At 48.4% G+C, this 13,656-nt stretch overlaps 2 protein-coding genes across 7 annotated transcripts in view; one reads left to right on the forward strand and one right to left on the reverse strand.

Annotated features, from left to right (window-relative positions):
• Cyfip2 (cytoplasmic FMR1 interacting protein 2) overlaps positions 1–13,656 on the reverse strand; it is a 115,221-nt gene that overhangs the window by 40,204 nt on the left and 61,361 nt on the right. For all 6 annotated transcript variants that reach the window (XM_021175634.2, XM_021175636.2, XM_021175633.2 and 3 more), the window contains 3 exons: positions 12,056–12,175; positions 8,206–8,405; positions 5,922–6,009 (listed from right to left, as the gene is read on the reverse strand). In XM_021175634.2, coding sequence (XP_021031293.1) covers positions 5,922–6,009; positions 8,206–8,405; positions 12,056–12,175 — 408 coding nt within the window. The remainder of the gene's footprint in view (positions 1–5,921; positions 6,010–8,205; positions 8,406–12,055; positions 12,176–13,656) is intronic.
• Fndc9 (fibronectin type III domain containing 9) lies at positions 1,427–5,790 on the forward strand. The gene is made up of 2 exons (XM_021175637.2): positions 1,427–1,530; positions 3,574–5,790. The coding sequence occupies exon 2, from the start codon at positions 3,581–3,583 to the stop codon at positions 4,259–4,261; it is 681 nt and encodes a 226-aa protein (XP_021031296.1). The 5' UTR covers positions 1,427–1,530; positions 3,574–3,580; the 3' UTR covers positions 4,262–5,790.

The following is a 13,656-nucleotide window of genomic DNA, read 5'->3' on the forward strand; positions in this document are numbered from 1 at the left end:
CTGACTGACTGACTGACTGACTGACTGACTGACTGACTGACTGACTGGCTGACTGGCTGGCTGGCTGGCAAGCAGCCGTTCATTCATATGTCTGTGCTCAGAACTCCAAGGCTGAGTGTGAGCTCAGCCAGGAGGAGAGCTGTGCTGTAATTCCTAGAATGCCATGACAAACTGGCACAAACATGGTGGCTCAGAAGTGACAGGAAGCTTTCTCACACAGTTCTGTGGACAGGAAGCCTGAAATCAGCACGCCTGCAGGACAGCTTCCCCCGCCCCCATCCCCTGTCCCAGACCGCTGCTCATGGATCCATTTCTCCCACTCCTGCCTCTGCCTCCACATGGCCTCCTCTTGTGTGTCTCCATGGGTTCAAATGTTCCTTCTCTTAGAAAGACTCCATAGAAGTGACCAAGTGTGATTTCATCTCAAGATCCTTAACTAATTAACATCCATGAAGACTCTAATTCTAAAGCCATGCTCTAAAGTTCATGTTGAGGGACCACCAGTCCAAGGGATATAATGGTTGAGCAATCTTGCCAAGGGTATTTGAAATGTTGGTACCCATGTTTTCCCCCTGAGGTGTTCGAAGCTTTAGAGATGAAGGAACTGGGATCCAGGCAATACAAGAATCTCGCCCAGAACCATCATGTAGAGGCACTGCAGGAAATGAGAGGAAGGAGGGGGATATACGGGGATGGGGGTGGGGGGTGGGGGAGAATTTCCAGGGGGGAAGTGGAACAGGAAAGGAGGGGACAAGTTCGCCACCGAAGGGCATCTTTGCATTTGAAACCACTATCCACAGATGGAGATGGAGTAAGACAATGATCACTGGTCAGCCTTCAAGATGGCTCAGCTGTAAACCCCTTACCTCAAGGAGCCTCAGGACCTGAGTTCAATCCCCAGAACCCACATAAAAATGCCAGACATGGGGGTGTGCCTTTGTACCTCAGAGCTTGCAAAGCTCACTGGCCAGCTGGCCTTAGCCTGCTAGGTGCAATTCCAGGCTCATGAGAGACTTTGTCTCAAACAGACAGTAGATGGTTCTGGGGAAATGACACTTAAGGGCTGCCTTCTGATCTCTACATAGGTATGACATGAACATGTGTACCTGAAGAGAGAGATAGATAGATAGATAGATAGATAGAGAGAGAGAGAGAGAGAGAGCGAGCCAGCCAACTACAGAGAAAATACAGAAGCACCAGAAGAATGTGCTATCTTGGGGATCAACCTGCAAAAAATTTCAACCTGCTCGTTTCTTGCTGAAGGAACCAAAGCTCCTTTCACTGGCAAAAGCCGACTCAGACTGGTCCCTGAAAGCATTGTGCGTAGATGCCTGCTGGTTGCCATGGTGAATGATGCTGATCTGAAGAATGAATAATGTGAGCGTTGGGGGCGACAGTGGGATTACTCAGTGGTGAGCGAGAAACATCAAGGAGAGCCTGGTGCGGAGGAGGGAGAAGCTCATCACTTGGGATCCGGTCCACTCCGGCTCAGAGGGGAGACGTCTATACCAGACACACTGCGAGCATCAGGTAAGAGGCATGGATGGCTGTCTTGGAAATAAAAATGGCTTTTCCTTTCACACTCTGCCTGGAGAGGGGCCAGGCTGTGGGGACTGAATAGCTAAAAATGGGAAGAGTTTAAAAACAGAAGACGGGGAGAAAAATAAATACGAAGAGATGGATTTGTCCCTGGAAGCTGGAGATGCTGTAGAAGCAGTCTCAGTGGAAGCTCTTAGAAACGTCTGCTGCAGGGAACCCAGGCTATAAGATGGCCAGCAGCAGAGGGGAGGCAAACAGAAGGGGAGGTATGTGTACGAGGACAGGATGCCCAATCACCCCGATGGGAGGGCCTTTCAGGCGCCTGTGTATTAACGGTATGAATTCCACCCACTTATGGAGGTTGGAAGTGTGTTTGTTGGGTATGTAGGTCCCTGGGTGGGGAGGTGGGCATACATCAAGAGACCCGAGGGAGAGTAAGTGAGTTTCCTTCTGAAAGCCATCCCTGGAAGGATCTGCACACCCCTGCCTCATCTTTTGCATTTCCCATTTACTGGGTGGAAATTCCCAGCCACGTGGAGAGGAGGAATCTGCTTTCTCAAGCACATCACTGTCTTTAGAGATGGAAACCAAGGCTTGAAACCTTACTTCACGCTGTTACATTTTCCCCTGGCTCACCTAGCCTAACAACACAAGCATAAAAACAGAAATCAGTTTGGCTTAATATTCACTTTGGGCTGAACGTGCCCACTTGTGCCATTTCAATCTTCCACAGCATCTGCACTTCTGGCTGGGGACGGGGAATGGAGAAGAAGGCAGAGGGAAACCGGAACATATAGAGCCTGGCAACGCTTATCTAGATTTTTGATCAGGGGAAATTCAGAAGGAAAGCTTTCTCTCCATCGGAGAGAATGAAAGAAAACCCCAAAGCCTTGATGCCTCTCCTTTACCAAAGCTGAAAGGCTTACAATCTGAACAGGGCTCATCTGCCATACAGCCAACCAGGGTCCCTCATTTACCAATAATTTAATAATAATAATATATAATCAACAATAATAATCTATTACTAAACTCAGGGGCTCTGCATTGAAATACAGTGGCTAAGTGGGTAAGTTCTCTCTCTTCCTGTGAGCTGATACTCCAGGCTGCTCATTAATAAGATGGGAATGGAGTCTGTTATTGTGGGAGAAGTCATCTGGCACAGCCTGGGTCCAGCAACTGCCGATTTGCTGTGGTTCTCAACCCCTTTGGGGGCCAAACGACCATTGTAAAACACAAATATTTACATTACAATTCATGACGGTAGCAACATTACAGTTATAAAGTAGCAGCAAAAATAATTTTATGGTTGGAGGGTCACCATCACATGAAGAACTGTATTAAAGGGTTACAGCATTAGGAAAGTCGGGAACTAGTGGGTTAGACAGTCACGAAAGTCATAGTGCTATTGCTACTTTTAGAAGTTATGGGACGATTAGAAGTTAAGCTATCCTGGGAGCTGAGGACCTTGATCTGAGAAAGTAATTTCTTGCACCTTGGGCTTTGACAAAACAAAACACTTGCAGAAGCTTTGAGGTAGATCGCCACTGGGGGGCGCTAGAGGGAATCTCTACTAATCATGGGAAAAGTAACTTGTCAAAAAAAAAAAAAAAAAAAAAGCCACTGGGCAGAATGTTTTAGGTAACAGTTTACAGCATTCACAGCAGAGGCAAGAGGTCAGGACTGAGCTGAGAAGCGTAAGGTAGGCCCTCAGAGCTCTCTTCACGTTGCCTGTGTTTGGAAGGGCTGGGAACAACACTGTCAGTGATGGATCTTAGCCAGGATGGGCTGTGGCTGGGATGATGTGGGTGCATCTTGAGCCTGAGGGCTGCTAGCTTTGTCATGAGACAGTCCTCATTCCTACCTGTATTCCACCACTGGCTTGCTAGCTTAACCTCTGGACATCCATTTTCTTTTGTCTCTCTAACGAAGTCAGTATCTGTGGCCATCTCATGGGCTCAGTCTGCAGCGGCTAGCATGATGTCAAATGCTGATGTGGGAGGGAGAATGTCACTCTTCACTGTGATTTGGTTCCAGACCCGGGATGAACATTGAGGTTGGGAACGTGTCTCACACAGGAGCCATCATCTCCTGGTCACCCTCGGAGCCCTGCTTGGAGGACTATTACCATATTATGTACAGGCCCAACTGGAACAGTATCTTCTCCGGCTACCTGCGCTATAACTTCCATCACGAGGAGAAGGTGCCTCGAACCATCACCTCTGTGGCATTGGAACACCTCGCTCCTTCCACTCTCTACTTCCTCTGTATCAGCTGCAAGAAGGCTGCCTTCCCGTACAGTCACTACTGTACCATGTTCCACACCCTGGATAAGAGTCCGCTGGCTGCCGGGGGCTCCCTGGTGGACCCCCAGATTTCTCTTTGGGTGCTGATGGCCATCCTGCTGGCCTGCTTCACTGCTGTGCTGGCCTTCATCTGCCTCCAGTTCTGGTGCCTCCGCTGTCACGAACCTCGGTGGTCTTACAGAGCCGGCCAAATGGAGGAAGCCAATGGGTTGGTAAGATGGCCCGAGGAGACCCCAGCTCTTGGTCAGAGGGAAGAAGACCTGCAGGGGTTCCCCTTGGAGGAACTGCCACGAAAGAACTCAGGGGCCATGGCCAAAGCTGAACCAGAGGCTGAAGCCAGCCAGGATGCCTTAGAGGTGGTGGCCTTAGCTAGAGAGATTGTTAACCAACCGGCCATACTGCCTCACTATAGGGAGTGAGCAACAGTAAGGAGATGCCCCATTTTCCAAAGCTTAAATTGCTCTCCATAGTTGGCCCTGTGTGAAAATTTGTCTATAGACCTCCCACTTCTGTCCTCTCACATGTCAGTGCTGTATAGATGTCACATGACAACGGTCCGCAAGCTGGACAACACAGACCCTTCAAGGTACGACAGGGGCAAACAAGGCATTGTTTCAGTATTGTCTATTTGGAGGCCTAGGGAAGAACTGAAGACTCTGTTTCAGTATTAAAACCAACCATGGCTCTGTGATGAACAGTGAAAGTAGCTAGACCTGAATATGGCACAGTACTTGGAAGAAATGAGACTAGCATTAACATCAATACAAATGTCTTTCTTTTATATAACCTAAGGTTTGAAAGAGAACTGGGAAGGGAAGCCGGATTTTTAGTTTGTGACCCATGTCTCTGAGCCTCTTGAAATGATGTGTGCAAGCCATCTCCACTCCTCCCTCCCTCCCTTCCTTTTTTTTTTTCTTCTGTGTATGGGGATACAGTTTCCCATAACAGTCTTGGCTAACTGGAACTTGCCACGTAGACCAGACTGTCCTTGAACTCAGAGCAGTCCTGCTGCCTCAGACCCTTCAGTGCTAGGACAGGCGAGTGCTACCACCCCTGGAGGATGAGCCTCTCTAGGTTTGAGAAATTACCTTAAACAGTTTGACTTCTCTGGAGAAGACACCCATCCTCTCTAGCATCCTCCTCCTACCCAGTAGGTGCCCCAGCCAGAGCCTCTCTGGGGTTCACCGCACTTCTAAAGTTCTCACTCCACCATAGTCATCTCGGCTTATCTCTGCTGAGTTTAAAAATGGGATCAAAGGTGGCTTGGTTTTGTTCCATTAGCAAGAAAATCACTGGTGTCTCTCACCCGCCACCCCCACCCCCGGTGGGAGACATGTTTCTTTATTCCTTCTACATGAGCCCCTGTTGTAAGGGTTAAATTGTATATATTGTGACCTTGGTGGGACTTGTTGGAAACTATTCCCTCCACAACTGTGGAAATGAGGGTGTGGGTGGGTGTAGGTCATGTCTCCATTCCCGATGGACACCAAGCATGGACAACCTAACCCATGTCTGGCCTACAAGGGGTATATAAGAAATGCCATTGAGTGAATGGGCAGAAGGACTGAGGACTTAGAATGGACCCAGTGGCGACAATCACTTGGAATGAAGATGTGCACATGTGAGGAAAGAAATTAAGTCACATGAGGTAGAGGAGACCTTCCTCTCAGAGATAGTTCCAGACACCTACAATGGCCTTCAAGCTCTCTCTGTAAAGCTCTGGAACTTACAGAGCCCAGAATCCCAGAATCACTAGATGATGTTATGATAAATCAACCAAGAAATGGAAGAAACTGAGAGGCCACAAGGAGACTCCCCATGTCCCCAGTTACCCACCCACCTCAGCACAGTACTCACCCCTCACCTCAGCTCCTGCCCAGCTCCCTCTGTCCAGAGCGTTCTACCCCATCCCTGCTAGCTGTGAACTAATAAAGTTGAATGGACTTGCAGTGGTTTCTGCCTGGCTCTCAGTGTTCCTCTTGAATAACATACCCTGTGGCCTTCCTGATTCTGGGAACACCTTTCCATTTGTCTTTTCCCACTCTGTCTGTCATGGGTGAGATGGACAGGGCTGTTTACCTTGGATCCATAGAGATAATAAGGCTGGACATTGGCGGGTTTATCCCGTTGTGGTTCTTGGGTGAAAGGGATGGCAGTTCGGACAAAACTAGAAGAAAAGAGACAGGGAAGCAGTTAACAGAGTCCTGTGACATCCTCCAAGGGACAGACAACTGCAGGAGCCCCCCACACTGACACCTGCAGCAGGTCCTAGATGGCTGTCTACAGAGGAGCCAGACTCTTCTGATACCCCCTCCCCTTTGATTACTGCATGCTTTCCCAGTCTTCTCAAAAATGGGGAAACTTGGGGCCCAGGAGACACAGGAGTCAGGGTGTGCTGGGTCTGACGATGTCCTTCTCTGGGGCTCCATTTGTCACCTCCAGTTTAGTTTAGAAGCCGAGTTAGTAAACTCCTCCTGTAAAGGGCCAGGCAGAAAATCCCTCAGCTTTGCAAGCCAGACATCTCTGTCATAAGGACTCAGCTCTGCCCTTGGATATGAAAATGTCATAGATGACAGCACCCTCATGAACATGGCTGACTTCCATTAGAATTGTGAATTTGAAATCATCTTCACATCATGACTATTGCTCTTTGGGTTTTCCCCTGACCACCCACTGAAGATGGGAATGCAGGGCTGGGGAGGCCATGGGTTGCCATGGAAGCAGGAGGACCACAGTTGGGATCCCACGTAACAGTGCTCAGTGGCTGCAGCTGCTCCCCTATAATTCCAGCCTCAGAAGGTGGAAGATAAACTCAGAGACTCCCCAGAGAAATCTGGCTCGTCAACCTAGCCGAACAGGCAAGCTCTGGGGTTGATTGAGAAAGTCTGTCTCAATGAAAGGGGAAGAGCTCTGAGGATGGTTCCAGTCATCAACTTGGGGCTTCCATGTGGGTGTCCACATGCACATGCATGCACACCCACATACTTGTATGCCCATACATATTCAAACATACATACATGCATACAACACACACAAACGGGGGACACAGAATCCCCCTCAAAGAGATGGCACCATTCCCAGTGTATGGGCTGCTCATAGCCAGTCTTAGGTCATGTACTGGTGTCATGGCTGCCAACAAGATAGGATATATAGTTGTGGCCAGGCAATAGTTTGTAGCCATGACTCAAAATGTACTATAAAGTCAGATCTTTATGAAGCTGAGCATGTCTTGTTCAATGTACAGATTCAGGTACATCTGTGTGTAGACTCTTCCCATATCTTTCCATTCGGCCAGCGTGGATTTAGTACACACCACCCTGACCCAGGCTCCAGGGACTCAGTGACTTCCCCTGCACACATCTTCACCCATCCATCCTACTGTTCTCGCTTGGTTTGTGAATACAAGTGATAAGGCTCTGTGTGAGGAAAGGATTAGGTTTCATCTATACCTCAGAGCCTGCCCCGGAGCTGGGTGTTCCTTCCCGGAGGCAAGTTCTACTCTGCAAAGGGGCCTGTTGTGTACACACATGCTCAGGTATGTGTCCATGTCTTTACACATGGACAGTGTGATCAGAGCACTGTCCTTCATCAAACTCTCCCAGGCCTCGTGCACACATGGTGACCATAGCATGGCCTAGGGAGCGAGCCTATGGTCTGTCCCCACTTTATCTTCACAGCTGCTGTGAGGGTCCCTGCATGCATTACAGCCGACAGGGAACAATCCTGGTCAGGTGGGAATAAAATACAGGCTCAGCTCAGCTCAGTTGGCTGGCCCTGGGTCAGTACCTCGGGACTCTGACACCACCTTTAAACACAGTAAGACTTTGGGGAAAAGTTTCCTTGTGACAGTGATCACGGCAAAGCTTTAGGCATGGCTACATCAAAATTCTTTTGTAAAGGACCGCTCTTTAGCAACGCCCCTGTGACCTTGCCTACAAGAATGGGTTCTACTGACAGAGGAATAGCACTCAGGATAATAGCCTAGGAAGGAAGGGCTTGTACTAGGTATAGCAGCGGACTCTTTTGCAAAGGACATGGGGCCTTTTTCATGAGGATGGGTTGTACTGACTGAGGAACAATGTTCAGGATTCTGGGGGGTTTGGTGAACGCTGATTTTACAGAACAGCAAAGCATACAAACATTTCTAGATGGGGGTCAAGTTGGGTTAGAAGGCTCCAAGCGGCTGGATGGTATGTGTTGTTCACCATGGCATTGTTACCTTTAGCACAGAGCCTACACCCAGGAGCAGCTCCAGATAAGCACTTGTCTGGAGCAAACAGAACCACTAGGCCCATTTTGGAGGCAAATGACCACAGCCTCTTTCCTGCCCTGCTCAGTACCCTGTGTACGGGGATTCCCTTACCGGTTTGTGGATCCATTATAGCAGTAGTTGGGGAGAAAGTCAAAGTTCAGCTCCCAGAAGACATGCAGGGTGATGCGGCCGTAAGGGGCAGACACGTTGTGATTGGCTTCTCGGAACATGGCGTCAAAGCTGTCTAGCGTCATGTGCTTGCAGAGGAGTCGGTGTGTAAGTCGGTTAATCTCCAGCAGCCACTCCAGCTCCTGACAGAGAGAGAGAACCCACAGCTGCTAAGGAGTTTCAGGTAACATACACACACACACACACACACAGAGACACACACACACAGAGAAATACATACAGACACACACACACTGAGCACTTAGAGGAGACCCCTCTCAGGCAAGCTTTGGCCTCCTATATGAGGACTAGGACCCCCTTCAGTTGCATGGGACAATTTTCCCTTCTTCTGATACTCTTGGGTAGCACTTGTGGTTGGGTTCACTTCTTGATGCTCTATAGCTTGTCAATTATTATTAGCCCAAAGAATCACCGTTGAAATAGGGAGGGAAAAAAAAGCCCAAGACACGAGAAAGGGTGGCGAAGCTACATGCAGCCATGAAAGAGACCGCGGAGTGTGGGCAAGCCCCATCTGCAGCCCTTTGGGTAGAAAGCATGTTTGTATCTTTCTGATTTCTTAATTGCTGAGGGAAAAGCCTGTCCTAGTGTGAGTGTCCTAAGTAATACTGTGACTGCATCTCAGTAGAGGTCATTTCTCTGTCCTACAGAAAGTGTCATATGGGAGATACCACCTACTTAGAGTTAACTAGTCAGCTGAAGTAGGATATTTCCAGATTTTGGCAACATTGTCACTGAGACCCCTATAGTCTGTACTCCACCCCAGTGACCAGGAACCTGTGTGTGGCAGAGGCTCTGATCATTGAGGCAGGGGGTGAGCTCAGGGTGTGGGTCGGCACAGAGTGGGGTGCTGTGTTTGCTGGGAAATAAAGTGATCATGAAACCCTTCTAATTGGGTTCCCTTCTTGCTGCTCTGCAACCTCTCAATCATTATTATCCAAAAAGAATCACAATCTACATAGGAGGGGAAAAAGCTCAAGTCCTGGGGCATCCAAGGCCACTCTGGCCATGCTTTGACGAGGCCAGTTTTTACACCGTGGTACAGCTCTTCCTGTTACCGAGGGGAGAATGAGACGATCAGAAGGCCATGTGCCCAAGGTCACACAAGGACAAGTGCTTGAGATGGCATTCAAAACCACACTGGCATGGTTGGGGCCAGCTTTCCCAGGGAGCTCAGTAGATCACTACCCACAAAGATTTGGCTCCCCCCGTCTCATCAGCCACAGTCCCTCCTCCCCCACCTGACAAGTCCACTTTGGTGGGGTCAAGGACTCAGCTCATACTTCCAACACTGCAGCTTGGATACTCTGAAACTCATCCTGCATAGCTGTAAGCTGGAAGTGCAGGTTGTAATTGCAAATGCTAACAGCAACGGGGCCAGGTAGGCCCCAGATGGGAAACTAGATGACTTGGAAAGGGGAGTCTTAGGGGATGGGTGGCGGGTGAAGGACCCTATCATTAGCACAGCACTGGGCCTGGTGCTTTGACACTTATTCCAACTGTTGCCATGCTACAGTGGGCTAAGGATGGCAGGTCCTAGATGTTCCTAAAGAATGGTAAAACCTGGATTTCAACCACAGAGTGGTAGTCAGAAAAACATTCCCAGTCTCTGCACCAAAGGAGTGAACGAAGGATAGAGATAAAGAGCTCTCTGCTTCTGTCTCTCCGGGCTGAGCTGGTTCTGCTGCAGCTCCGTTCCCATCTGCTGAGGACGGGTAATATGGTAAACGAACACTGATGGTAATGCTAATGAGCTCATTTCTAAGATCACTGAGCCCTTTTAGCACGCTGCATGCGGTACCCTGTTTTGGGGAAGACAATGAGAACCCGGGAAAGAGGTCTGTGATTCTATGATTTCAAGTTCCATGAACTTGGGTTAGTGATGCAAGGGTGGACAAAAGGAGCTGATACTCAACTCTGCTGATGTGGGAACTGGGGCACAAAAACAAAATGGGAAAATAAGACAGCCAGGTAGGCAATCTCAAAGAACCAGTCTCCAAAGAGTGGGAAGGAGGAGAAGGAGAGGCTAGCCCCACCAGAGCGACCACAGTTCTGAGAGGTCAGAGAGACTCCAGCAGGCATCTGAGAATTAAACACAGCAGGGGCCAGTGGGCTGCCAGTCAGGTGGGCCTGTGGGGCTCTGCGGATGACTAGGGGAGCTGGACCTGCTGACATGAGTCTGTAGTCAGACCAGCAATTGCTGCCATCTGGGAATGCTAGTCTGGTGCTGTCCCAGCTCCTGCAATCTTATTTGAATGTTTCCAAAGATTACAAGTTGACTCAAGATTTCGAGTACACCAGTAGCCAAACAGCCCACGGGCTGCCAGTCTGCAGGACTCCCTGCTTGGCACACTTGCACAACGAGGTGACTGGCTCCCCAAGTCACACACGGTGACTCACACATTTTAGAACAGTCTTGAAGTTGGATAGGAAAGGCACATTCCTCATTTCGTTTCTGCCACTGCCAGGAGTCAGAGGCTACTCTGCCTAGGCCACAGGAACCATCCTACCCACAGGAGAGCGTCTCCCCAGGGGGTCCTTCCTAGGCTCCCAGGGAGAAGATGTTCTGGGTGGGGATCAGTGTCTCATCTGATTAAACCAGGGCTCACACTTCGAGTTTTCATTGTGTTCTAGCCAAGAGAACACTCAGTGTCTCCCAGGGAGTGGGGAGAGGTCACGGACACCTGCCCCCGCCCCCCAGATATGCTCATTAGTGGAAAGTCAGAATACACAGATAAACAAAAGAGAAGAAACTCAAACTCCCACCCCTTGAGAGATAAGCACCGAGGACATTTTAACACGTACAAAACTCTATTTCCCAAGCTAAAGGCAGGTGAGTGATTTCAGGAATGTGAGCTATTTTACAGTTTCTTGTAAGTGATGCAAGACTCAGGTGAGTGGTTGGTTCACGTCCTGCTTATAGATGCTGTAGATACTCCCGTATCCCAGGAGAACACTGCAGCCCTCTAGTCCTTTCTCGCTCCCTTCTTCTCTTGAAAAAGTTAGCTATCACTTATTAAGCATTTATCAACTACAAAGACCCATTCCAAATTCTTTCCAGGTGAGTTCTTACTATGTCCTTCTAATGACTCTCTGAAGTGGACTCTAAGGTCTCCTTCACTTTAGAGGTAGGAAGCAGGCTTGGTGAAGATATATAACTTGCCCAAGATGACAGAGCTAGTCACGGTCAGAGCTAGGGACAGACTGGGAGGATGAGTCTGTGGGACTCTGGTGTCCTAGTTCAATGCACTTGATGCCTGCCACCTCTTAGAAAGAAGACTGAGAGGGAGCAACTCCAGCTGCTGTTTTCTGGAAAGTGCAGGTTTACTCCTAATGAAGACATGGGGCGGTGTTCAAAACCATTCAGCCTTTCAAGATAGAGACAAAGCAGAACAAACAACCCACTGTAGAACCCTTCTGGGCTCTCAACTCCCACATGCCCTTCAAGTGACCTTGTAATACTTTCTCTAGCTTCTTAGGACTCTGCCTGCTTGACCCACCTGGTATATCCTAAGGACACGGCCCAACCTGGGGGATGGTTACCTCCGATCTTCTGGAGACTCTCCTCCACTCTGCAAACCTGGCTGCCGGTCCGTAAGGAACGGTAAAATTATTCCCATTCCATTAAAGACCTTTCATTCCAGTCTCTCTGGTCAGATGTGAAGGAAATCTCTTGCTATTCTTGAACTAGGCCAGAAGAGCTAACAACTATTTCCAACTGGGCATCCATCTGAGACATCCAAGAGCAGAGCCTACAAGGGCCCCCATTTCTTACCACAATGGAGGTCAGGTCTTCACTCTCAAAGCGGCTGATGGCCTGGTCCAAGGACTTGTACATGGCAGCAGAGATCCGCTGGGTGATGAGTCTGTTCAAGTCAATTGATCTCCCCAACAGCTGAAGGGCAGAGGTGGGAGAAAGTTTCGTAATATCTACACAGCTGTCTGACAACTAAATACGATGCACTGGTAGCAAACTGAACTAAAATGATAGAAAGCATTGCTGGGGCAAGGGAATGCCTGTATGTAGAATACAGATAGCATCACATAATCTCTTGGCAATGGTAATTCTATTTAATCTTTTATCTTTGGCATATTATATGCATATATGGTGTATGTGTAATGGGCATGCATGCTTGTGGGACAAAGAGAAAAATGCCCTCAGTACAATGAAACACTCATCACTGTGAGTCTGGCTAGCCTGAAGAGAGTTTAGCACTATACTACTGGAAGGTGTTGCATGCATGGTTCTCAACCTGTGGGTCGCGACCCCCCTTGCGTTTATATCTCAGGTATTTACATTATGATTCATGCTAGTAGCAAAAATGCAGTTATAAAATAGCATCAGATAATTTTATGGTTGGGGGGGGTCATGATACCATGAGGGACTGTACTAAAGGGTCACAGCATTAGGAAAGTTGAGAATCACCGATTTAGATAAAACCCCGCTGAGGTAACATACAACTCATTCAGGCTGTGGGCGGAGGCTTGGGGCAAGCTCTGACCTCTGAGGAACGCTTCTGTTGACACCCTAGATTCAGCCTTGAGGTTCATTCTGTGTCTTCCTGGTCATAGTCCCTAGGGAGCTGTAGCCACTTTAGCGATGGCCTACTTTATGCCTTCATGACAGTGGTTTTTAAAAGCAAGCCTATGAAAGGCTTATTAAAGGGTGGAAAATATAGCTTAAGATAATTTCCATGGGGATCCACATGGGTACGATTGCAGATGCTATGAAGACAACAATAGCCATATAGGGAGTACCTGCTGTGTGCACGATGCTTTGCTAGGCACGACGGGATTGCTCTTAGGTATTATTTATCTTAGGATAAATTTCCTAGTAACCAATTAAGGTCCCATAAGGGGATCCTGTGGCTAATTCTGGCTGCACTGCAACTTCTGGTGCTCATCTAGTGAGCCTGTTTTTTTTCTCTCTCTTGTGACTAGACACTGGCAATGGATGTCGTGAGAGTTCAATATAGATTCTTTCCTGCTCAGCTCAATATCCTCTTGGCTTCAGCTCTGCTCTTTCACAGAGACCTAGAACCACACAACAACCACACAGATGTAACAGCACACAGGCTGTTCTACTAACCAGCCACCTTCAGGGCAGGTTTAGGGTCTGTGGTGGTACCGCTATGCCTTTCTAGCTAAGATTAGCATTTTAAAATCAGGATCTGTGTTCTTGTTCCTGGCAGTATTTTCTGGGGTCAAATGTTAAGGAAAACCACCGGATAAAAACAAACCAGTTTTGTTGAAGTTTGGTCCACTGCTATAGATCGTAATGTTAAATTCTATACCAGAAGGTCTAGGTCTATGAGCAACTTCTCATGTAAACCTTGTTCCTTGATTTAAAACTATTAGTTAAACGAAACTGGCTAC

The sequence above is a fragment of the Mus caroli genome, chromosome 11, assembly GCF_900094665.2.
Source record: "Mus caroli chromosome 11, CAROLI_EIJ_v1.1, whole genome shotgun sequence".
NCBI lineage: Eukaryota > Metazoa > Chordata > Mammalia > Rodentia > Muridae > Mus > Mus caroli.

Bases quoted from the DNA above. Each gene is read 5' to 3' on its own strand.
- Fndc9 (XM_021175637.2), top strand. From the start codon at position 3,581: ATGAACATTGAGGTTGGGAACGTGTCTCACACAGGAGCCATCATCTCC.